Source organism: Gossypium hirsutum, chromosome A04, assembly GCF_007990345.1.
Source record: "Gossypium hirsutum isolate 1008001.06 chromosome A04, Gossypium_hirsutum_v2.1, whole genome shotgun sequence".
NCBI classification, from domain to species: domain Eukaryota; kingdom Viridiplantae; phylum Streptophyta; class Magnoliopsida; order Malvales; family Malvaceae; genus Gossypium; species Gossypium hirsutum.
Genome location: NC_053427.1, coordinates 601,323 through 624,642, shown reverse-complemented (window position 1 = coordinate 624,642; position 23,320 = coordinate 601,323). Strand labels below are relative to the sequence as shown.

The 23,320-nt window shown below is 29.2% G+C and overlaps 4 protein-coding genes across 16 annotated transcripts in view; 2 read left to right on the top strand and 2 right to left on the bottom strand.

Annotated features, from left to right (window-relative positions):
* The window catches only part of LOC107931165 (receptor-like protein 9DC1), a 29,823-nt gene extending 29,287 nt beyond the window's left edge, over positions 1-536 (bottom strand). For 4 of the 13 annotated variants that reach the window (XM_016862970.2, XM_041110670.1, XM_016862967.2 and 1 more), the window contains exon 1: positions 17-536. The gene's annotated coding sequence lies outside the window, so the exon portion shown is untranslated. The remainder of the gene's footprint in view (positions 1-16) is intronic. The other 9 variants (XM_016862961.2, XM_041110667.1, XM_041110668.1 and 6 more) reach the window with 6 other exon arrangements.
* A 324-nt stretch (positions 537-860) lies between these two features.
* LOC107931084 (mitochondrial import inner membrane translocase subunit TIM50) lies at positions 861-4,331 on the bottom strand. Its single transcript, XM_016862873.2, has 10 exons — positions 3,897-4,331; positions 3,700-3,788; positions 3,411-3,447; positions 2,709-2,770; positions 2,502-2,615; positions 2,322-2,426; positions 2,121-2,219; positions 1,460-1,616; positions 1,249-1,351; positions 861-1,176 (listed from the first exon to the last, which is right to left on the bottom strand). Exons 1-10 carry the CDS (start codon positions 4,177-4,179, stop codon positions 1,131-1,133), a joined length of 1,095 nt encoding a protein of 364 aa, XP_016718362.2. The 5' UTR covers positions 4,180-4,331; the 3' UTR covers positions 861-1,130.
* A 7,016-nt stretch (positions 4,332-11,347) lies between these two features.
* Positions 11,348-12,133, top strand: LOC107931081 (uncharacterized). Its single transcript, XM_016862871.2, has one exon. The coding sequence runs from the start codon at positions 11,603-11,605 to the stop codon at positions 11,948-11,950; it is 348 nt and encodes a 115-aa protein (XP_016718360.1). The 5' UTR covers positions 11,348-11,602; the 3' UTR covers positions 11,951-12,133.
* A 5,558-nt stretch (positions 12,134-17,691) lies between these two features.
* On the top strand, positions 17,692-18,998 carry LOC107931130 (calcium/calmodulin-dependent protein kinase type IV). The gene has a single exon (XM_016862914.2). The coding sequence runs from the start codon at positions 17,807-17,809 to the stop codon at positions 18,494-18,496; it is 690 nt and encodes a 229-aa protein (XP_016718403.1). The 5' UTR covers positions 17,692-17,806; the 3' UTR covers positions 18,497-18,998.
* Positions 18,999-23,320: the final 4,322 nt, after the last annotated feature.

Sequence of the window (23,320 nt, the reverse complement as noted above, 5' to 3'; positions counted from 1 at the left end):
AAAAAGAAAAACTAACCAGAACTCAGTAAAAGCTGATCCGTGAAGATCTGCAGTTAGTAAGAGATAAACCCCATGACTAAAGTCCAAGCTTGAAAGAACCAAAAGGGAGCAAATATGGCTATGACTCACTAAACCAAGAGAATCACCAATGAATAAAGGAAAATGGGTACTTTCCTTTAAACCTAAACATACAATATTTAGCCTCGAAACAAGATCCTCTTTGGGAAAAATTCAGGTTTTCACAAAGGGTGAAAGTTAAAGAACTTGTCTTTGTTTTGATGTATGGAACACGAGATAGTGAAGGAAAATAGAGGTGGGGAAATAAGATGGAGTAAATGGTGAAAAAGGAGAGCCTAAAAGAGACATTTTTGAAGGGTAGTTTAGAAGTTGCAGAGGCTTTGGCATACAGCAGCTGATAATGAGAGAAGACAAACCAGAAATGTAAGTAAGACGACGACAAAAATAAAGTTGAAAATTTTTTAAGAATTGATGAAATAACATTTTGTAGCTTAGCGAATTGGGACGAAGTCCACTAGTTTGATGCCCATAGAACCATACCTGGCATTTTCTATTTGGGATAAATTTTTCTCCCACCTAGTCCTTGAAGTTTTTTTTTTCGCATTAGTCTTGAAACATTGCACATTTTTTCAATTACATTGCAGATTTTTCAATTTGATACTTAAGCTTGAATACCATTAAACTTTGAGATTGGAAAAAAAAAAGATTAATTTTTTTAAAATTAAAAAAAATAACGAAACTAAATTTCAAGCATGCAAAGTACAAATGAAACAACTGTTTTTATAAAAGATGCGTTGATTCACTCAGATTGGAGTACCCTTAGACAAGCTTATTCTTGTAGAGAAAGAAACTGAATTTTGATTTCATTTGCTGTGGCAAAAATTTTTAGTTTCAACAACATATTGAAAGCCTGCCTACATCTCGGCAGAAAAAAATTACAAATTCTTTCATCAGACAATTTAAATGATGCAATGCAAAGAGTCATCAATGTATGATCTTTTTATCATAAAATAGCCTTTTTACTGGAAAACTTGATAAGTATTGTCTTTCACATTCTTCTATGCTAAATGATCTCCGTAAACTGCAATCATCGACTATACGTAACCCTTTCGTCAGCGCCGCCAAAGCCGACCTTGTTGTTTCTGTTCTTGAACTCGCCTGTATCATCAAAGGCAATGAGCATTTATCAATGTTATAAAAACAATACACAAATGTATGAAGATACTTCACCTTTGATACTCTTTAGAACGCTCGAGAAACTCTTTTGTGATATCTTTTCTTTCATAGGATTGCAATACTTGTCTGATATCAGCCGGACTATTGCGGGCTACATCTGTGGACAAATCAAAACAAATGGTACTATAATCAACAAAAGAATATAGGAAACATAAAATTTGAACAAAGGCACCATGCAGAGGAAAAAGCAACAACATAGACTTACATTCAAGAAATGGAATAAGGTCTAAAAGTGCGGTATCATCTGTCTCGAGCTTATATGGCTTAATAGGGACACAATTTTCTGGTTGAAGGCTAGAATCAAATGCATGAGCACTCACATATAAAATCTTGGCCGGATCCCTGTTTAGCTTTGAAAGATCCTGCCAACGGGAACTATTTGTTAACAATAAGGCCATAGATTAATACACATAGTATTGTAGAAACTGAGGCGAAAACCAAAAACAAAATGTTTTGAAGGGAAGAGATTGACTATAACATGGTAAAAGTATCATGGAAACCCATATATTAGGAGTCAAATTGTATTTTGCCTCCTTTATTCAAAAACTAGACAAATTAGTACCTATATATTAGATTAAAGAGCAAACTGGTCATTTCCGTTAAAAATTTCATTAATTACTACTGTTATTGGTGTACTTGATAAAATAACTAGACAGTTGCGCGTGATGTGTCACGTGTACCATATGCTAGTATACAAGGACCAATTTTTAATTGTAGAAATGGATGATATTTGTAACAGAAAGACCAGTTTGCTTTTTAATCTAACATACAGGGACTAATTTGCCCATTTTTTTAGTAGAAAGGGCAAAATGCAATTTGACTCCTAGTATACAGGCCTCCACGATACTTTTACCACTATAACATACTCTATAATGCTTGCCATCCTGATAGTTAGTAGCACCCCTTGATAGCCTATATCGTATACAATGTTTAGTGTCCAACCTTTCACAAACAGGATCAACATACTGCACAGTCGAAAACAAACTAATTATGAACTTGCAGGCAACATCAGTTATCATATACTTGTGTATTTAAAATGGTAGCCACAATGAAAAATATCAAATTACCATATTCATCTGGTCAGAATAGACGACAATTTCATAGAATTTTGCTAGATGTTCCAGAAAGGCATCAACTCCAGGTCTTTTGAAGGTACGCCAGCCTCTCTCTCGCTTTGCCAACCAAAAAGGGAAGGTTTTAGATTTCATAAAGATTAAATGGAAAATAATTTTAAGTCAAATTCTTACCTTCCAGTCTGTATAAAGTAATGTCTCGTTCAGATCTAGGACAAGAGTAAAAACATGCTGTTCTAGAGGATGCAAATCAGGAAGAAGCTTATCTGAAGTTGGTTCAGTATATTCCTGAAAATACGAGATAGAATTATAAGAACAAAACAAAAGATAGGCTGTCAATAATAGAAAACCGGAAACAAGAGAAAAAAGAATGCTTCTCACCAGCAAATGCTCTTCCACTAACCTCCTGAGATCCAAATAAGATTCAAGTGCTTTAGCCGGAACTGAAATGTTACAAGCAAAGAAACCAGGAATAAATTGGGGTTGAACCAGAACATGTAAACAAATCAATAATTGACCAATATAATAGACAGCAATCAGCACCAATGGAATTTTCTTTTCTGTCTCAATGAATCCATTTATAATAAAGCAGACCAAATTTTCTAAAGGAATATTTTGGTAAAAATACCATAGAGACCCTTGTACTAAGAGCTGAATTGAATTTTGACCCCTCTACTCAAATAATTGACAAATTAGTACCTATATGTTAGATCAAAAAGTAAATTGGTCCATCTATTAAAAACTGTTCAGTTATTCTGTCAACCATGCTAGTTTTTAACAGTAGAAAATGAATGAAATTTTTAAAAGAAAGAACCATTTTGCTCTTTGATCTAATGTACAAGGACTAATTTGCTCATTTTTTAGTAGAGGGGATAAAATGCAATCTGACACCTAGTACAGGGGCTTCCATGGTATTTTTACCAGAATATATCCAGGCACTAGACAATGCAAACCAAATGCCCTGTTATGCAAATATTGTGCTAGTAATTAGGTTGACATACAGAACAAAGACTTTAGAGATAATTGTAACCATGAACAAACAAAGAAGCAATAAGAGATAGAGAAACACAATAAGGTCATCACCTGTCATTGCAGCAGAGTAGAGCAAGCCTCCATATTTCTGAAAAATATATGAAAAAAAAAAAGAATCATTACTTTCATACCTAATTTCTTCATAGTATTAGGACAAACTAAACAAAGGATATATCACATTATTAAGACTTAGCTAAGGTACCGCAGATATACATTCAAATGATCAATCGTAAAGGATGAACTAGGAGGCCCAATGATCAATCAAAATTACACCTAAACAACTAAAATAAATAGAGAAAATCCTTTCAAAAAATCAATTTCTAAACAAAATCAAACTCACATCAATAGCAGAAGCATCTTCACTAGGAGTATAACTCGCTGCAGCCCGCAATGCCTTTGCTTTATGATCTACTTCCTCACATGAACACTCTGCAAATCATATTAAATTCTTTTTTTTAAAACCACTTTTAATCATATAAAAAAAACCCCAAAATCATAAATGAGCCGATCTTTTTAAAAGGGGAAAAAGAAACTTACTATAAGAGAGATAACCAGCATAGCCAGTAGTTCCAGTAACACCTGCAATGAGTCCGTACTTGACAAAGCTCCAAATTTTCCCTCCCGAAACCTGTGGGGCAACTTCCGGCGCCAGAGGAGGAGGTGTCGACTGATCGGAGAGAATGGATTGTGAAGAAATTGTTGTTCCTTTAGAAGGATCCGAAGAAGAAGAAACCACTCCTGAACATAAACCCCTTTGAGAAATAATCTTTGAACTGAAATTATTTGAAATTGTTCGAGATCTAAGAACAATGGAAGACATTTTTATTAGAGTTTTTGATTTGACTTCTTTCTTTCTTTTTTTATTGATGGAGATTTTAAATTAATTAGGGTTCAGGGTTTTAGAAATCGAAAGTGAGCGATGAAATCGAAATGTTGAATTTAAGGGGAGTGTTTGGAAATTGGTATTGAACTATTCTACCTAGAGTCTAGAATGGGGATTGTGGAATTCGCTGTTTGGTAGTTGACTTTGTTTTTCTTTTTGGGTAAACTGCAGTTTTAGTCACTTACATACAGTTAAATTATAGTTTTGTCACTAACTTTTAAAAAGTTATGATATGATCATAATAATTATCGATTTGTTACGTTTTAGTTACTAAGCGGTTAACAATGTAGCAACAAGTTGACTTGGCACGTTATATCATCATTTCGGACTAAAACTTTAAGTCGAATTGGACAATATTAATCCTTATACATTTTCTTTTTGAACACTTTAATTTTTTTCTTTTATTTTCTTTGTTCCTTTTTCTTTTATTTCTTTATTTCTTTTCTTACCTTGTTCTTCACTTGTAAAATTATCAAATGAAACATCATAAAAGTATGTTTTTGTGAACTTCTCAATTTCCTTTTACTAAATTATTACAATATCTTCGTGTTTTATATTTATGCCATGTTTGACAATCATGATTAGACTTTGAAACTACATCCGGATCATGATATCTTCCTTCTCCTAGCAAAAAAGATATCGAAGGAAAGGATACTCACTTCATATGTGCATGTGAACAAGCAATAGGTGTAGCAAATAGAGTTGGTGGCTAGGAAGATGTAGGTGTTGATAGAAGTCAATATTATTAGAAACTCATGTCTAGATTTACAGTTGCTAACTTAGAGGAGTTTATCGGCCCGATCGCACTCACATAAAAAGCAACAAATATAATCAATAATATCAACAGTACAAGCATGACGATATCAAATTATAACATAGCAGCTTACAATGAAACACTTTAGTAAATATTCTAAGGATCGATCTTCCATTGGGATTGGTTAATTGATTAACCCATGTAAAAGGTAATTACTAATTTAATTGACTCGAGAATTATTAGTCCAAGTTGAATGAAAATCATAAAGAAAGTAACCTAGCTTAGCAATCAAACAAATTAACCTAATTACCCTCTTTCTTGTCTTAGACTATACAAATTATCAAGGTGATGGTTGATTCGTTAACTAACTACTTATGAAGCTAATGTGCATATCGATTATCACTCTTAAATAAGTATCTTCTCTCAATCTCACCCTAACATAATCTCACCGTAATGTAAGAATTACCGCCTGAGATCTCCTCTCGATCTCACCATTTGGCACAATTTTATCAAAATTCTACATGATAGAATCTCATCTTGGTCTCATCTATCTAGATATTTCACTAGAGGCGTCAATTCTAATGTATCAAGCAATTTGATACCATTGAACAAGCAAATAATCAAGATCATGCATATCAGATTACCACTCATATTTAATTAACCCTATAATAGTGTTAGAGAAAGTTGACTCTAACACAAAGCCTAAATGTTCCTCAATAGCATGCATCATAGCACTCATAGACTAGGTAAGCCTTTTCTAGGCACTTGTTTATCATGTTAAGTTTCAAAGTCCAAAATGGGTTGCTTTTTCCTAAAATAATTATTTGAAATTAAGCCTACTCATTTGTCACATTTTTTAAAGTTACTCAACCTTACTCTATAGAAAAACTTTACCCTCTTTCCAAAAACTTTTCCTTTGGACTGCTCCACCTCTAGACTAAGATTCACACTATCCACCACCTTGGCCATTTTCCATACTTCTTCCTTTAACTTATCAATGGACTCTCTAACTTTCTTTTAAGATTCCTTGAGGGATTTAGCTCTTTTTTTCTTCGAGTCTTTTAGTACAATTATATACTATTTGCCTACAACTAAATGTTGTAGCTAAAAGGGCCATTGTAAGCAACATTTGAAGGGATCTACTAATTTCACTCAAGTAGCAATTTCTCCATTTCAATCACCTTCTTACCCACATTAAATAAGAGTCCTTCAGTGTAATATGTCTAAATTTTTCCGATCTTGTAAATCGTGTAATTTTAGAAAAATATAAAAAAAATTTCCAAGAATGTGTATCGAGTTAATTGTATGATATTGTTGGGATAAAATAGATATAAAAAATTAATCGTAAAGTTTAGCATGAAATGTTAAGAATAGAGTAAGGACTAAATTGCTAAGAATTAAAAAATTGAGGGACTAAAGTATAATTATAATATTTAGTAAAAAATATTAGTAATTATTACAATGTACACATAATCTCATAAAATAAAGAAAAAGTGATGAAGATGGAGGACAAGTGGTCGAATTTGATTGGTTATTGAGTTAATAATTTAAAAAGGAAAAGAAATGGAAAGGGAAAGGGAAAGGGAAAGGGAAAGGAAATTTGGCCTTCCCATGAGACACACGGAGTAGAAAGGAAAAGAAAAAACAAAAAGTTTCCTGAGAAAATTTCACATCTCTCAGAGTTTAAATTCGAATCTTAACTCTGTATTTAATCCTATTAAATTTTAAAATATTTTATATGAGATTATTTAACATTAATTTATTATATTTATATATGTAATTAAGATTATATGAAAATTATTATAATTGACTGTTGAATTATTTAATATAATAAAATAAATTAATTTAAATTACTCCGATAATATAATATAATGTTATGTATTTGAATTTAATGGCTAAATTAAGTATGGAGTGTCACGAAAAATTTTGTTACTATTTTAGAGGTATTACTTGTGAAATTGTAACTATTTTAGTGTTATTTAAATATAAAATTTTTTAATATATTTTTAATTTATTGAGAAATATTTATTTTGATGTTTTTAGTGTATTTGATGTATTTTATTTTTAACTTTGTTTTTATGCAAAAAAAAAAATTAATACTGACAGATCAGACTTGAATTTAGCATTTTTTTTATTTGGGACGAATTTAAACTAAATTTTAAACTAAATTTTTTAATCAAATCAAACCCAAACTTAAAACGAGCCTAAAATTTTATACTTACTCAACCCATTATGATGTCTAATAAAAAAAATTTTCTAAGCATCACAAACTATGCCAACACATTATCTCCCTCTCGTTAGACTATAAGTTTACCTCCCAAATTAAGAGTTCACCCTGCTACAACACATTGTCTTAATCTCTCCTTTATCAACACCTCTCTCTTCTAAGTTTAGCATACGAATCATGGCTAAATCACATCAAGATTTGTCACTAGGCCGCTCTATAGCAGGATCACAAGTCCTTCAATCTTAGCCAATGCACATGCAAATAGTTTATCATGATTCAACCATCAATTTCCTTAGTAAAACATCTGTTCAGGAGACTTGCATCTGGCTAGATACTTCTCCATTGTTGAACCACACCTCTTTTAGAACCTTTCGTTTCCTCTCCAAGCTCATTAAAACCACCACAAGTGGCTTTAAAATAGAGATGGACTTAGGGGACAGTCAAAAGAATTTTGGCAAATCAGAATTAAATTATATATTTTTATAATAATAAAAATGTAAATTTATCATATTAATAGTCTATATTTTTATAATTTTTAAAGCATTAATTCAAATTTTTATCTTTTTTTGGAGGAACTAAAATGTAATTTTATTATTACTAATAGTTTTATAAATTATGAAAGAGCTTAAATGGAAAATTTTCCGTTTCAAAGGGGATCAGAAACCCTACCAGCACCTAACTTTGCCACTAAGGTAAATAGAAATTAAATTGTTAAACATGATTGAGGAAAGGTCTCAAATATTGTTTTCCGTAAATAATTTTTTTTAATAATTTTATTATAAATTATGATCATCTATTTTTTCTCATAGTACTTAAAATTCATCATAATTTTTCCTCAATCATAAATAAGAAAATAATACGCTTCAGCATACTCAAACTCACGCTCTTTTTTTTATCAATAATGTCCATATTAATCAGACTAATCCTCGATAAAAATCCAAATTTTAAATTTTAAAATGTTGGAGGAAAGGTTTTGAATTTTGTCCTTGATTCAACATTGATGAAGATGAAATGGTTGGAGATGGCTTAATAAATGTGTGTTCCAACCTCATTAATGAATAAGAATCATAGCCACAAGCTTTTTTTCAAAGCATTGAATGCAATGCAATTTAATTTGTAATTTGTAACCTCCAAAACCCATAGAAACCCGTCATGTGGTGTTCATGATTCATCCATGCAACGCTTTAGATGGTGACACGTCTTATTTTAATATAATTGTAATAACTAAAAATATTTTTTAAAAATTAAATTAAATGATAAATGATTGTGTTAAGTATATCTTGTTTAAGGTTAAATTATAGTTACAATACTTCTATTATGTTTAAATTTTAGAGTATATATACTTTAATTTAACATGATTTAGTTCCTCTAATCAGGGGCGAAGTTAAGGGGCTGACAACCCCCAAATGAAAATTTTTCCATTTAAGCTCCTTTATAATTTTTAAATTTATAAATTAGTAATGGTAAAATTACACTTTGACCCTCTAATTGATAAAAATTTGATTTAATCATTTAAAAATTATAAAGATATAAGCTATTAAAATGGTGAAATTAAATTTTTACTAATCATATAAATATACAATTTAATTATGCCCGTACCTCTACTTTTATAACATCATTAGTTAAGCCAATAGTTGACACCCTTAATTATTTCGGTACGCTTAAGCTAGACTTTTTCTTAAAAATATTACAACTTGTCATGTCAAGATAGATCATTTTTATTTTTTTTTTGTGAGTTAGAAAGGTGATTTAAATCAAATTTCACATTAACATGCCAAGTAGAATAGTTAAGGATGTTAACTATCTGGACTAACTAGTGTCATTGTAAAAGTAGAAGACCAAATTATGTCGAATTAAGACATAAAAACTAAATTCCAAATGTGAGCATAATAAGAGATCAAAATTATAATCTAATCATTATCTTATAATGAACAAAAGAAAGGGAAAAAAAGATGGGTATATATGTTCATGAATCGGTAAAAGTATTATAGCAATCATTGTACTATACCCCGGATTGCATCTTGTTTCTACTGAAAATTTGGTAAATTGGTCTTTATATTATAGTAGATGTGGCAAATTGAATAAATGTGTAAAGGTTGAAGGCTAAATTTGTTATTTTATCGACACAATTTTAACAAAGGGACTATTTAACTCATTCATCTAACGTATAAAAATCAATTTGTCTATTTTTTTAGTAGAGTGACCAAACCCAATATGAAGTATAGTACAAGGACTGCTATGATACTTCTATGGTCATGAATCTCCTTTATAATGATTAATCTATATATACTATTATTTAAAGCTTCGACTTGACTAAGTTGATGTCACCCTCAATTTGCTTCCAACTCAATTATGAAATTAACAAAAAAAAAACTCAATATTTTTATAAAGCAACAAATAATTTAAGAGTATTTTGTCTTTTTAGATAGAGATAAATCTCAAAACTATATATAAAGTATGGTTTAATGTGCAATTGTATACATTAAATTTTGATTTGATTCAATTCTTGTAAATTATTAACACAATTATTGATATAAACATCATTTTATGTTTATATATTACATACATAAATAATTATATTTATCCAATATAAAGATAAACTGATGTATTTATTTCTTTAAATGTATATGATTAAATCAAAATTAAAGTTTTAAGTATACATTTGAACTATAATTAGAGTTTCACGTGTATAATTACATCAAATTAAAATTCATGTATACAATTACGCATTAAATCAAAGTTCATACATAATTTTGAGATCTACCCCTTTTAAATACAATTTAAAAAAAAACACATTCACAGGGCAGAATTTAAACCAAAAGCTTCAAAAATCTTTCTTCCTCCAATTTTACCATTTCAACTAAAGTTATAATTAATTTTCATATAAATTATTTTTATAGATTTTCTATATAAGTTCTTCTACCCACGTCGTGAATTTTGCATAATCTATAATATACGTGGTAGGTACCTTTTATGAAATTTATTAGGAATCTTTTCTTTTTATTTGTCAAGGTTAGAGGTGAGTGTTCAATCAAGTTAAGTCGAATCAAATCGAGTAAAAAAATTTAAGTTAATCGAGTTTTTTAGTCATATTTTATCATCCTAGCTCAATTTGAATTTATTTTTGAATAAAGTCAAGTGAAATGAAATTCAAATCGAATCGAATCGAATGAAATTATTCGAGTTAAATTAAAAAAATTAAACATGTCAAATAAAAATAATGTTACAGTATAAATAATTCCATGTTAGAGTACATAAATTTGAAATCATATATATTTGAAATTCTTTTTAAAAAAATGATAATAATAAGATACTTGAGTATGATAATTTTGAATTATTAATTAGATCCCAAAATTATTATTTTAGAAAATTTTTAAAATTTTAGATTTTTATATATTTTTTTTATAAAATTTTAAATTTTTTTAAATATAAATTTTGAAATTTTTATAAATATTTTGAATTTTAAAAATTATTGTGAACTTTTAAAAAATTATTTGATTTTTTTTTGTATTTTTGTTGAGAGAGACCAATTTGCTTATTTTCAAAGTTGACAGGGACCAAAAAGGTATTTAAATTTCAAAATTCAAATAACTCGAATAATTTAAATAATTGAATAATTCGATTCGATTAACTCAAAATTCAAAATTATTTTCAATTTTTTCAAATCAAATCGAGTTTTGTTCACCTCTACTCAAGGTATTTATTAGAGCGCACCCAGTAACTATTCCTCCACATTATGTAGACCCATTAAGGGTTAAATGCTGACCACGAGTTTTAAAACTGCTTCGTACCCAATGTGAAGATCGAACTCTCAAACACTAGTTAAAGTAGCAGAAACCATTGCCATCCAACCTAACTCTCGTAGTTATTTATTAGCAATCCATAAATCTTAAAATCAAAATAATAATAAAAAACCCACTAAACCCTTTAATTTATCACATAAATTATAAACTATTGATTTATTAAATTTTAATTTTCCATTTATATATTTAAGGAATTATAATTACTCATATCTAATTATACTTTGATACACTTAATCTTACGCAATTACTTTATGAAGACAAAACCCTGAATAGCATTGATTACTTAAAATACTAAAATAAGGTGCAAATTTTTAAAGATCAAAAGCGACATAAAACTACCACATTAATACAAACCATGGACGTGGCCTTCATATCAGCCAATACATACAATTTCTTGCAGAACAAGGCACTATTTTTAAAACCACCCCGTAATGATGGAGTCCCCAAGATATTTCTCATCTAACTTTCTAGAAATAAATTGATACAAATAATTGAACCCTCATCATATTTACATATAAATACTAGCCCCTCCTTTGCAGTAAAGCTTTGAGTTTCCTGCTCCAAACTTCCAAAAATATGGCTCTCAAATGGTTTCTCAGTTCGGCATTTACTCAAGTTTTTGGCCATACCGATGGCGGTAACTTGCATGCCAAGGCAGTGGTATCGTGCCCAAACGAAGGACTTATCGGTTGCAAGGAAATGGAAAGAGGGATTACCAGCATCAAAACCTGCAAGGAAGACTACCCTAATGGCTTCCAAATGCCAGTTCATTATCCTCGATACTCGAAGGCCGATTACGAGAAGATGGAAGAATGGAGGATCGATATGTTGTTGAAGGAATATGGATTCAGCTTTAATGGTGGCACCGTCGATGAGAAAAGGGCTTTTGCCATGGGAGCTTTTCTTTGGCCTGACCAACTTTAAGTTACATATATACATGTATGTAGATTATGTTTGTTTGGTAGATTGTGTGATTAGGAAGTGCTTGCAAAAGGGATGCTTTTATTTATGCTTTGGTGATGTTGAGGTGTAGTAATTAACCATGCCTAAGCATGATTTGTATGGAAATTATGTGTTTAATTAGCTAATCTTAATATAGTTTTTATATATATATTTTTTCCTTAGAAAATCTAATCTTGGACGTGTATGGTATTTTTTTGTAGTAAAGAATCCTTAATTAACGTATCATAATACAAATTGTAAGCCTTGTTTAGAGAAAAAAACATATAAATCAACTCCATTAATTAAAACCCAAATCCAATTCAACCTAATTTAATAATAAAATAATAACAACTCGAATCCAACTGCTTCAAATCCAAAATTGATTTAAACCCAATAAAATTAACCATGCCTAAGCATGACTTGTATGGAAATTATGGGTTCAATTAGCTAATCTTAATATAGAATATATATATATATATATACATGCTAAAATTTTCATGAAACAGAGAAGGGGTAATATAATTTTTTGTCTAATATGAGGTTGATTTTAGTGTTTGTATTTTTTTATTAATTTTAACATTTGAACTTGACAACTAAATTTATTTTGGTCCCTAAACTTGAAAAATGATGGCATGAAATTTTTAATATTGTGCTACATCATCACTTGAAAACTAAAAAAATTTATATAAATTTTTAGGTGATGACTTGGTACAATCATAGTGTGTAACATATAATAATCTAATAATCGAACTAGTGGTTAAACCGATCAGACCATTAGTGCTCAATTAGATCAATTTGATCAATCCAACTAGACCAACAATGATTAAATAAATAATTAAAAATTCATAAAAAATAAAAAAATAAAAATTTTTATTAAACATGTTCAACTATCAGTTTTCAGTTTTGTCAGTTTTGAGTTGTTTTTTATTCAATCAGTTCGACCATTTTGTTTGGACCAATATATCAATCAATTCTCGATCCAATCAATTTTGATCAGCCCATCCAGTCATGTTTCAAGAACACTAGTTACATAATCAAATATTGACAGAATTCAAGTTCAAGGATCAAAATGGATCTAGTTATTAAATTCAAGTATCAAAGTAAACAAAAAAAAGTACAAGTATCAAAGTGAACTTAATTGCCAAGTTCAAGGCTGTTTTAGAAGAAGATATTAACATATAACAAGTAGACCATCAAGTGGTTAGGTGCAATGATTTCAAATCTTAGAGATAACATTGTTCAAAGGAGCAGTCACTAACCCGAACTCAAACTATAAAATGCAAAGTAAAAGAAAACCGTATAACAAGTAAATATGAAGAAACTCAACCCTTTGTTCTCCATTGTCAGCCATGGCTACCAACTTTGATCCCAAGTTGAAGATATTCTCATTTTGCATCACTTTCGGAGGAGACCTTTGGGGTGGTACTGAGGAGAAGAATATGAAAGCTTTTCTAAAAGCTACTTTGTTGTTAGACACTGAAATATAAAAGTATGTAAACCAAGCAAAAAGAATATATTGTGAAACTTGGAGAATGAGAAAAAAATTTGTTTGAAGGAAAGGTTTGGAGCCGTGCTATATATGATGAATTTTTATTTTTATTTTTTTTGTCGACGAAGAGGCTTATAATAACTTAAATTAGAGTTGTTCATGGGTCGGGCTATCCGGCCTGAAGGTCTGCCTAAAAATGAGAAGATTTGGATAAAAATGTAGACTCGAAAAATAGATTTTGGCAAAAAAAAAAGACCTGTTTAGAAAATGAATTAGGCCTTAGGTAAGGTTTTTCGGCCAATGCCTGACTCGGCCTGAATTTGCAATAAAAAGAAAACCCTGCTATTTTGTTGCTATTTTTTCATGTTTTGCTGTTGTTTTCCCATTTTTTCCCACTATTTTACTACTATTTCACTATTATGTTATTACTATTTTGTTGTTAATGTTTAGATATTGTATAACACTTGTTTTATTGTTAATTTTAGTACTATTTTAGAGGCATTTGCTTGTTAAGTTGCATTTATCTTAGTGTTATTTAAGTATAAATACTTTTTTAAAAATTTATTTTTAATTTGTTGGGAAACATTTATTTTAATATTTGTAGTGTATTTGGTGTATTATATTTTTAATTTTTTATTTAAAAAATAAAATTAAAAAAATTAATACGGGCAAGTTAGGTCGGGCTAGAATTTTAGCATTTTTATCTGGGTTAAGTTTGAGTAAAAATTTAGGCTCATTTTTCGAATCGAGCCTGGGCCTACCAATTGGGGCCTAAAATTTTGTTAGAAGCTGATCTGGCCCATTAACAACTCTAGCCTAAACTATAAATTAAATAGCATCTTCTAAAAAAAGAGGCCAAAAATAAATTAAAGGGCTAAAATGACTTTTTTCATAAAGTTGGAAAGCCGAATAACTCATTATGCCATTAAAAAGATAAGATCATGCATAGTCTTCATATAATGCCTTAAATTTTTTGTCCAAGTCTATTTTTCAAGCCTTATATTTTTGCCCAAACCCTTTTAAATTTTGAATATACCTTTAAGTCTAAACAGATAACCTGACCCAAGAATAGATGTATTCCCCGTTAATCTAATCAATCAACTATAAAATCAAACATTAATTCACTAACAAAGATAGCATTAATAACATAAAAACATGTATCATGGCAAATAGTAAACATTATTAACATATAAACTTTAAGTACATGACCATTAAAAGTTGACCAATAAACTATCAAAAACCAAACAAAAATAATAAAAGTATCACCAGCATCCAATTATTAATTGAATTAATCAAAATTTTAAAAATTTTATCTGTTAATTAAATTAAAAATTTTCAAAAATAATTAATTAAATTAACCAAAATTAATTCATAGCATATTTCTTCCTGTCTCGAGTATAAAATACAATAAAAATTAATCTAAATGCTAAAATTAGTTCTTAAATTAATAACATGTTTCTTTTGCTAGTAATTTTTTAGTATGGAGCCTTCCAAAATCCATGAAGGCATCGAAGAATGGCGCAGTAGTGAATCAGGGTTGACGATGTTTGGGGCCTTGGAACCTTGATAAAGTTACAAAGGGTAAACACAATCTAACCAACAAGGTCCAGAAAAGCCAGTGGGTGGACAATGTATATTGGTTCACCCATACACGACGCCAATGGACACAGTGAAAAAGCTGAGGATGAAGATGTTTTTGGTATCGTTAATGGAGATCACACTGATGAAGAAGCTGGCAAAGATGATTCAATGGCGTCTGATGCTTCTTCAGGATGAAAGGGTCGATGAAAAATAAACAAGACATAGAAGTGAAGAAACAATGTATAATCTTAGTAAATGAGACTTTATCGAGCTTAATAATACTTGACTCAAACGACTCATAGACTTTATCGAACTTTTAAATTTTTTTATATTATTAAATTATAGTATTACCTTTAATATATATTATTAACCCTAAACTTAATTGAGTACAAAATTAATAAACGAACTCAAGCTCGAATAGCTTATATGATATCTTATGGTTACTATATGATATCAAGACTTTTTAGTTCCATCTATAATTGTTTTGCTTTAATGGCATTAATTTGGTATGCCATTTATGTTAATAAAATGTTAAAATTTCGTTGTTAGTCTTTATACTTTTATAAAATTTGACATTCAGACCATATACTTTAAATGTTAATAATTTAAGTATCTTACTTTTTCAATTTAAAAATCCTCGTCCAATCGCTAAAATCATTACTAGTTTTCGTCAAATTTTATCAACTAGGTATTATACGAGGGTAGCCTAATTAGCATGCCAATTTGACATTTTTTTTCGAAAAAATACAAATGATGTTAATATCTAAATTGAGATTTTTAAATTGGAAGTACAAGAACGGAAGGCATTGTAACACCCCTTATATGATTCGATGACCGACATGCATAAGCAATATCACTTAACAAGATTATTTAATACAATTTCAGACTTTTACCAAGCTTTGAACACATGTTTGAAATTATTTTGAACCATTCCCAAGGTGTTTGAATTTTCCCACAACATAAAATGGGGTTCCGAGGACCAAGAATGATTTGAAGGTGTAGTGGCTTAAGTGTAGGCAACAAATCTCAATACTGGGCCTATAGGTCTCGAGAATTTCTTCCTACTACAAATTTTTACTATTGACTTGTTAGTGTCGATATTAGAAGGGTTTAATATCTGAAGACTTAATGTTGAGGACCTCAAAACTGGTTCAAAAACACTTCGAATCATCCCCAAACATCATCATATGATACCAATAAATCTCAAATAATTTCAAAACCATTTTAAAGCTCATTCTAGCTTAATTTCAAGTTATACTCATGCTCAAATTTCAAATAAAGTATTCACATAATTTCAAATGACACATGGTAACTCAAATAAATGTAATTACAAATAGTTATACTAGCTAGCCTAAACGTTTATGTACATGTCATTACACCATCATAACTAATACATAAATTTAATTACTTTACAACCTTTAGACCTCATACACTGATGCAATTCTCCCTATATACGATCTCAAGCTCTTTGAAAAAGTTTTCACCTAGGGGTTTAAATAGTTAACGCGTTAAGCTCAAAGAGTTACGTAAGTACACTCAAGCTTCCTACCTTACCTTATTACATATATATATTGTTAACTCGAAGTTTAATTATTGAGCTTAGTTCAAACTCAAGTAGCTCGATTATATCTCGAGCCAAGTTCAAATTTAAAAATAGATATTCAATCAAGCTCAAACGAGGTATCGAGCTTCAAATTTCAAATCGAGCTTAATAATATTTAAACTCGGATCAGCTCGAATCCACCCTTACCTAATTAAACTTACCCATTTCAAATGCACATATCTATATTCTAAATCAAAATAACATTCGCTTAAAAGAGAGAAATATTCATTTGTAACCCAAACTAAATGAGTTGATGATAACCAATTAGAACTAGCGTATTGATACGGGCGGATGATAGAGAAAGGACACTCCTAGCCAAGACCTCTATGTATCTTATGGTTCCTATATGATATCATGTCTTTTTAGTTCCATCTATAATTGTTTTGTTTTAATGACATTAATTTGGTATTCCATTTATATTAACAAATGGTTAAATTTTGTCATTAACCTCTATATTTTTATGAAATTTGAGATTTAGTCTGTATATTTTAAAAGTTGAAATTTTAAGTAAAAGTTCTAGTCCAATCACTAAAACCGTTAGTACTATTCGTCAAAATTTGTCAACTCAAAATTATATAAAGGCAGTCTAATCAACATGTCAAATTGGTATTTTTCTAAAAAATACTAACAATGTTAATGATTGGATGACTTTTTAAGTATAATGAGTAAATCTTTAAAAAAATCGCATACACTATTTATTAGTTAATTCTTCATTTTACTTATATGAAGCGGTGATTAAAATTTTTATCAAACACCCATTTGATACAAGTTCAAGTTATGTTATCCTATTCCAATATTTATTAAGAAAAGTTTTTTAACATATATTTACAAACAAGTCCTTGTTGAAAGATGGTAATTGTTAACGACTTAGACATTAGATATAAAGAGAATTTTTTTTTATAAAAAATCCTAATTTAATTATTATAAAAGAAGTTGTATTTCGAAATTTAAACCCAAATTTGGTAATGACAATGTTAAATAAAATTTTTAAAAAAATCAAATAAAAACTCAATTCAATTTGATTCCTCTATAAAAAGGGCATGCCCCTTTAGTTTCTTAGCCTTACAAATTACCAAACATAGACATCCCAGTGCATCTTCCAATTTCAAGCCATTTCCAATTTCAACTCTCCAACACCCAAAAGGAAAGTTTGAAGGGATAAAAAATGGATCAAACAGGAAACCAGAAGCAGAAGCAATCACTGAGTCAGTTCATAGAAACTCAGTTCCATAGAAAGCTGACTCAGTTGCTTCTTTCAGTTTCTGTTTTTTCCTTGTTTTTTTCTCACTTATATTGCCTTTCCTTGTTCCATTCCTTTAGCTTCACTTTCCATAACACACTTGCTTTCAAGTTTATTAGCCATAACATAGATAAAAACTTCATATTCCTTCTTTGCAATGGCCTCCTTGTTTTCGTTGCAAAATTTTCTGGGCTCGTTAGTTCTTCATCACAGCATAGTAATCTTAGTGATTATCACTATAATCATCAGTCTTTCAAAAGCTATACATACATCCCTCAAACTGAGTCGACCCGCTTGGACACCTCAACACCATTGTTGGACTTGGAGAAGGAAGAAAATGCTGGTTTTGTTGAAGAAGAGGCAAAAGGGTCATCAATTGATGAACCTTTTGTTGAAGACAATGAAGAAAGTGAAACCTATGAACCAGAAGAAGAAGAAGAAGAAGAAGATATTGAAGAAAGTGAAAACTATCAACCAGAAGAAGAAGAAGAAGAATTAATGGAAGGAAACAACGTGTTAAGTACTGAAGAGATGAACAAAAGATTTGAAGAATTTATCAGAAAAATGAAGGAAGGATTAAGGATCGAAGCTCAACAACAATTAGTCATGGTTTAATCATCATCAAAGGATCAAAATCTCCATACTGATCATATAGTTTCCATGTTTGTATAATATATATTTTTCTGTTCTTCTCCTTTTCACTATAATTTTGTACATAAATGTAGTAGTTTTAGTAGTCTGAAGCATTAACCAGACCTGTTGATAGGATGGGATGGTTCGGGTTGATTCTTGGTCGGGTCGGTCTAAAATTTTTATGGTTGGGTTAGTTTCCAGTTTGAGGTGGTTCGAGTTCAAATCATTTTTATTTAGTTCTTTTCCGAATTTAGTATTAAACAGATTTAAACTGTTGATTTTTATGATAAAATTGTGTTGAATCAAATTTGAATTAGAATTAATCACATTAAATTTTCGTACTAAGGTCGAAATTAGTAGGTCTAGTCATAGCTCATTTGCAATAAAAATCCTTATTGTTTTAAAGGATTAATGTCGTAGTTTCACCTCATGTAAATAATGTGTTTAATAATACAATATTAGCTCCTTTAGTTTTTGCTTTTAACTCATGTTGGACTCTTATTTTATTTTGAAATATTTCGTATTTAATATATATCCGAACATTTATAAGCAGGGGTGAATTTAAAATAATTTTTTAGGGGTGGATGAAATTTTAATTTTTTATAGTTTATATCTTTATAATTTTACCTTTATTAATTTAAATTTTTTTAAAAAAATTAATGGCCTAAATAGCAATTTTACATTTTAGGGGATCCGAGCTCCTGCCATCCCCTAGATTCGCCACTGATTATAAGAATATTTTTTTTTTCAAAAGAAAATGCACACATACTTATATTTAAAAGATAAATAACTTATTCGACCCTTTAATTTTACAAAAAAAAATATTTAACACTCCATTTAATTTCTTGTTTCTTTTAGCATTTAAAATTGCATTATTCGTCAAATCACCTCAAAATAAATGGAAAAATTAACGTTTGTTAACTTTGCTGACATGACATTCACATGGAATGGCACGATGCCACATCAACAATTAATTAATTTTTTAAATTTAAAAATTCAATAAAATAATTAAAAAAGTATAAATTTATAAAAAAAAAATTTATTTTTTAAAAATTAATTAATTACTAACATGACATTCACGTGGACTGCCATGTGAATGCCACATCAGCAAAGTTAACAGACATTAATTTTTTTCTTCTAGTTTAGCGTAATTTGACAAACAATACAAACCCAAAAGCTAAAAAAGATAAAAAAAAATTAATTGAAAATTTAAAATGATTTTTTATAAAGTTGATGGATTAAATAAATCATTATACGTATTTAAAACTCAAATCTAAATCTAGTAACACTATCATTATAGGTAATTTTTTTAACACAATACTTAGAACTATCAATAACATATAGCCCATAGCCCCTCATTAACCTATAAATAAAAAGACAATACTCTTCACCGCGCTCGAATCCATATCTTTTTACATTGATAATAATACTCATACAATATAACTATAAGACTCCATCCACAAAATTTTTTTAAAGTAATTTAATTACCTAAAACTTTCAAATTTAAAGAGAAAAAGAAAATTCATGGTGGCATTTCAATTTCATGAACTTATATAGGATCTAATCAACCAATTAGAATTAATTTATTGATACAGGTGGATGATAGAGAAAATAAAATATTAAATGGGATACTCCTATGCCTCTATGTATCTTATGGTTCCTATCTCATATCAGGTCTTTTCAATTTCACTTCAATTGTTTTAATCACATTAATATTTTATTTTTTTAATCAATTTTTTAACATATAATTGATAATTTTATTATGAAATTATAACATAATAATATATATGTTTAATTTTAAATTTTATTTTTTAAGGAAAATACTATTTTTTACGGAAAAATATAAAAAAATCGATACAATAATTTTTTTAATCAATTTCAATTCTGTTCATATTTGTTCTTTTTAGCACGATGTCTAAAACTACTCATAGTCTATTTTCAACTCATAGCCCCTAAAATTACAATCAACCTTTCAAAAAGAGTCAAATTGTTTTATTTTTAACGAAAATATTAATTAAAACATTAAATTTTTAAGCATGGCAGCTCGTATGGCATTTCATGTATACTTCATGCTCTTTTTTTTAATATTTTATAATTTTAAATTATTTGTTGATATGATTTATAGATAAATAGTGTCATGTTAGCATGGAGCATACATGGACCACTACATAGGTTGTCGCACCAACATCGCTAAAAAAATAATGTTTTAATTAGCATTTTTATTAAAAAAGTGATTTGTCTCTTTTCAATAGATTAATGATCAAATTTAGCTAAAAAAAAAGAGAGAGAATAACAGTTAAATTGACAAAAAATGTAAATGTCGAAGGCTAAATTTATCATTATAAATGACTTAATTTTTAAAATTTTTAAATAGAGAAATTAGATTTTAAATTTTGTGTATATTTAAACATAAAAAGAAAAAAATGTGATTAAACCCAGAAGTTTTAAAAGATGAGATGAAATTGAATGTGGTGCAAATACTAAGATTTGAACATGATGGCAATTAGGACTAGTTTTGATAATCAAAAGCCCTTACTCTAGCTGTAGTTTTACTTTTGATTCAATCCAGGGGGTTATTAAGTCAATTGATTGATTTGTTGATATTGTGTTTTGCTTTTGTAAGACTGACTATGATGATTTTTTCAACACTTTGGGATGTCTTTTTGGAAATAGACAAATTATAGTTTGGTAGGAGCAAAAATTAGTGATTTTACAACACATCACCATAGTAATAAATGTAAATTAATCTAACAACTAATCCCTTTTTGACAGCTTTCAAGATATTTTGAATTGCATTTACACATAATGTCACCATGAAGTTTCATCTATGTTATGAGAAGAAAATCAACACTAATACTTAAGAAAAATCAAAAAAATTTGGAAGGTAAAAATATTATGGAGGTCTCTATCTTAAGGGTCGGATTGAATTTCATCCATTTCTACTATAAAAACTAGATCATGTACATTAGAATGAGGTACATGGGGCACGTTAAGTGTAACTGTTTGATTATTCTATCAATCACATCAATTTTCAACAATAGAAATAGATTAAATGGATTGCATTTTGCTCTCTTTACTAAAAAAAATAGGTAAATTAGTCCATGTAACTTAGATCAAAGAGCAAACCGCTCTTTTTGTTAAAATTTCATCCATTTCTACTATTAAAAACTAGATCATGTACATTAGAATGAGGTACATGGGGCACGTTAAGTGTAACTGTTTGATTATTCTATCAATCACATCAATTTTCAACAATAGAAATAGATTAAATTTTTAATATAAATAATCAATTTGCTCTTTGATCTAATGTATAAAGATTAATTTACTCATTTTTTAGGGAGAGGATCGGGAGGACAGTGGGTAGTTGGTTATGAGCGAAATATAGGTGTGAGTTCAATCTTAGACTCTGAGCTTCAAGTGATTCTTGATGGTCTAAAAACGATTTGGAATAAAAGGGTGTGGCGGCTGCTGATCAAGTGTGATTGCAAAACAAGAGTAGAATTTTGATATTTGGGCCAAAGGGGGTCGGGTTACCGAAACTGAGCTTCGAAATTCAGAATTGGATGAAGAGGAACTGAAAGGTAGAAATAAGACAAGTTCCAAGAATGGCAAATATAGTTGTTGATGCGATGACTAAATGGGTTCGATGTTGTGCGATTGGATTTCATGTTCTTGACAACCCGCCTCAAGTGGTTCTAGATGTTATGGCATGAGACAAAGGGTAGAGAAACTAAGGTCGGTGATCTGGTTGAGCATTAAGTCTCAACTTCCTATATTGTAACCAAAAGAGAAAAAAAATTCGAGAAGTAAAAGTATCATGGAGGTCACTGTCTTAGGGGTTAGATTGCATTTTGCCATTTTTACTAAATAAAAAATGGGCAACTTAGTCCATGTAAGTTAGATAAAAGAGCAAACCGGTTTTTCTATTAAAACCAGTCCATGTACATCAAAATACATGGCACGTTAAGTTTAATTGTTTGATTATTATGTTAATCACACTAATTTTTAACAATAGAAATTGATTAAATTTTTAATAGAAATGACAAATTTACTCTTTAATCTAATGTACAGATATTAATTTACCCTTTTTTAATAAAAAGATAAATATACAATCTAACTCCTAATATAAGAGCCATCATGATACTTTTACCAAAACCGAGATAATTGTAGTTGTTATTTGTCCCTAACATATATTAATGCCTTCCTAGCTTTGCACTAAAGCAACTTGGAACAAAATAACTGGCTTAAATATAAGCATTTATGGCAATCAATTGACTTAACCCCAAGCATATGGCAATCTTGGATAACGATACTTCGAAACTCAAAAATTATGTCAAAATAATAAATTAGCCCTTAAGATTTAATTTTTTTTAATTTAGTCATTTTTCTTTTTTAAATTAAACTTGATCATTAATCTGTTAAAAAGAGTTAAGTCGTTTTTTCTTAAGGGAAATGCTGATTAAACTTAATGATGTTGGCGTGACAATTTACATGTACTTCATGCTTATATAGCTCTATTTGTCTTATATAATATATCAACAAATAATTTAAAAATTATAAAAATATTAAAGTCATGCAGGCCGTATTTAAAAATTTAACTTTTTAATCAATATTTCCATTAAAAAAAACAATTCAACCTTTACTAAAAGATTGATGGTCAAATTTAATTTTTTTTAAAAAGTTTAAAAACTAAATTTAGTTAAAAAGGGACTAAAATGATAAAAATATAAATATTAAAAATTAAATTTATCATTATACCAAAATTTAAAAGGCTTAAGACACTTGTAAACACCTATTCCCATTCAT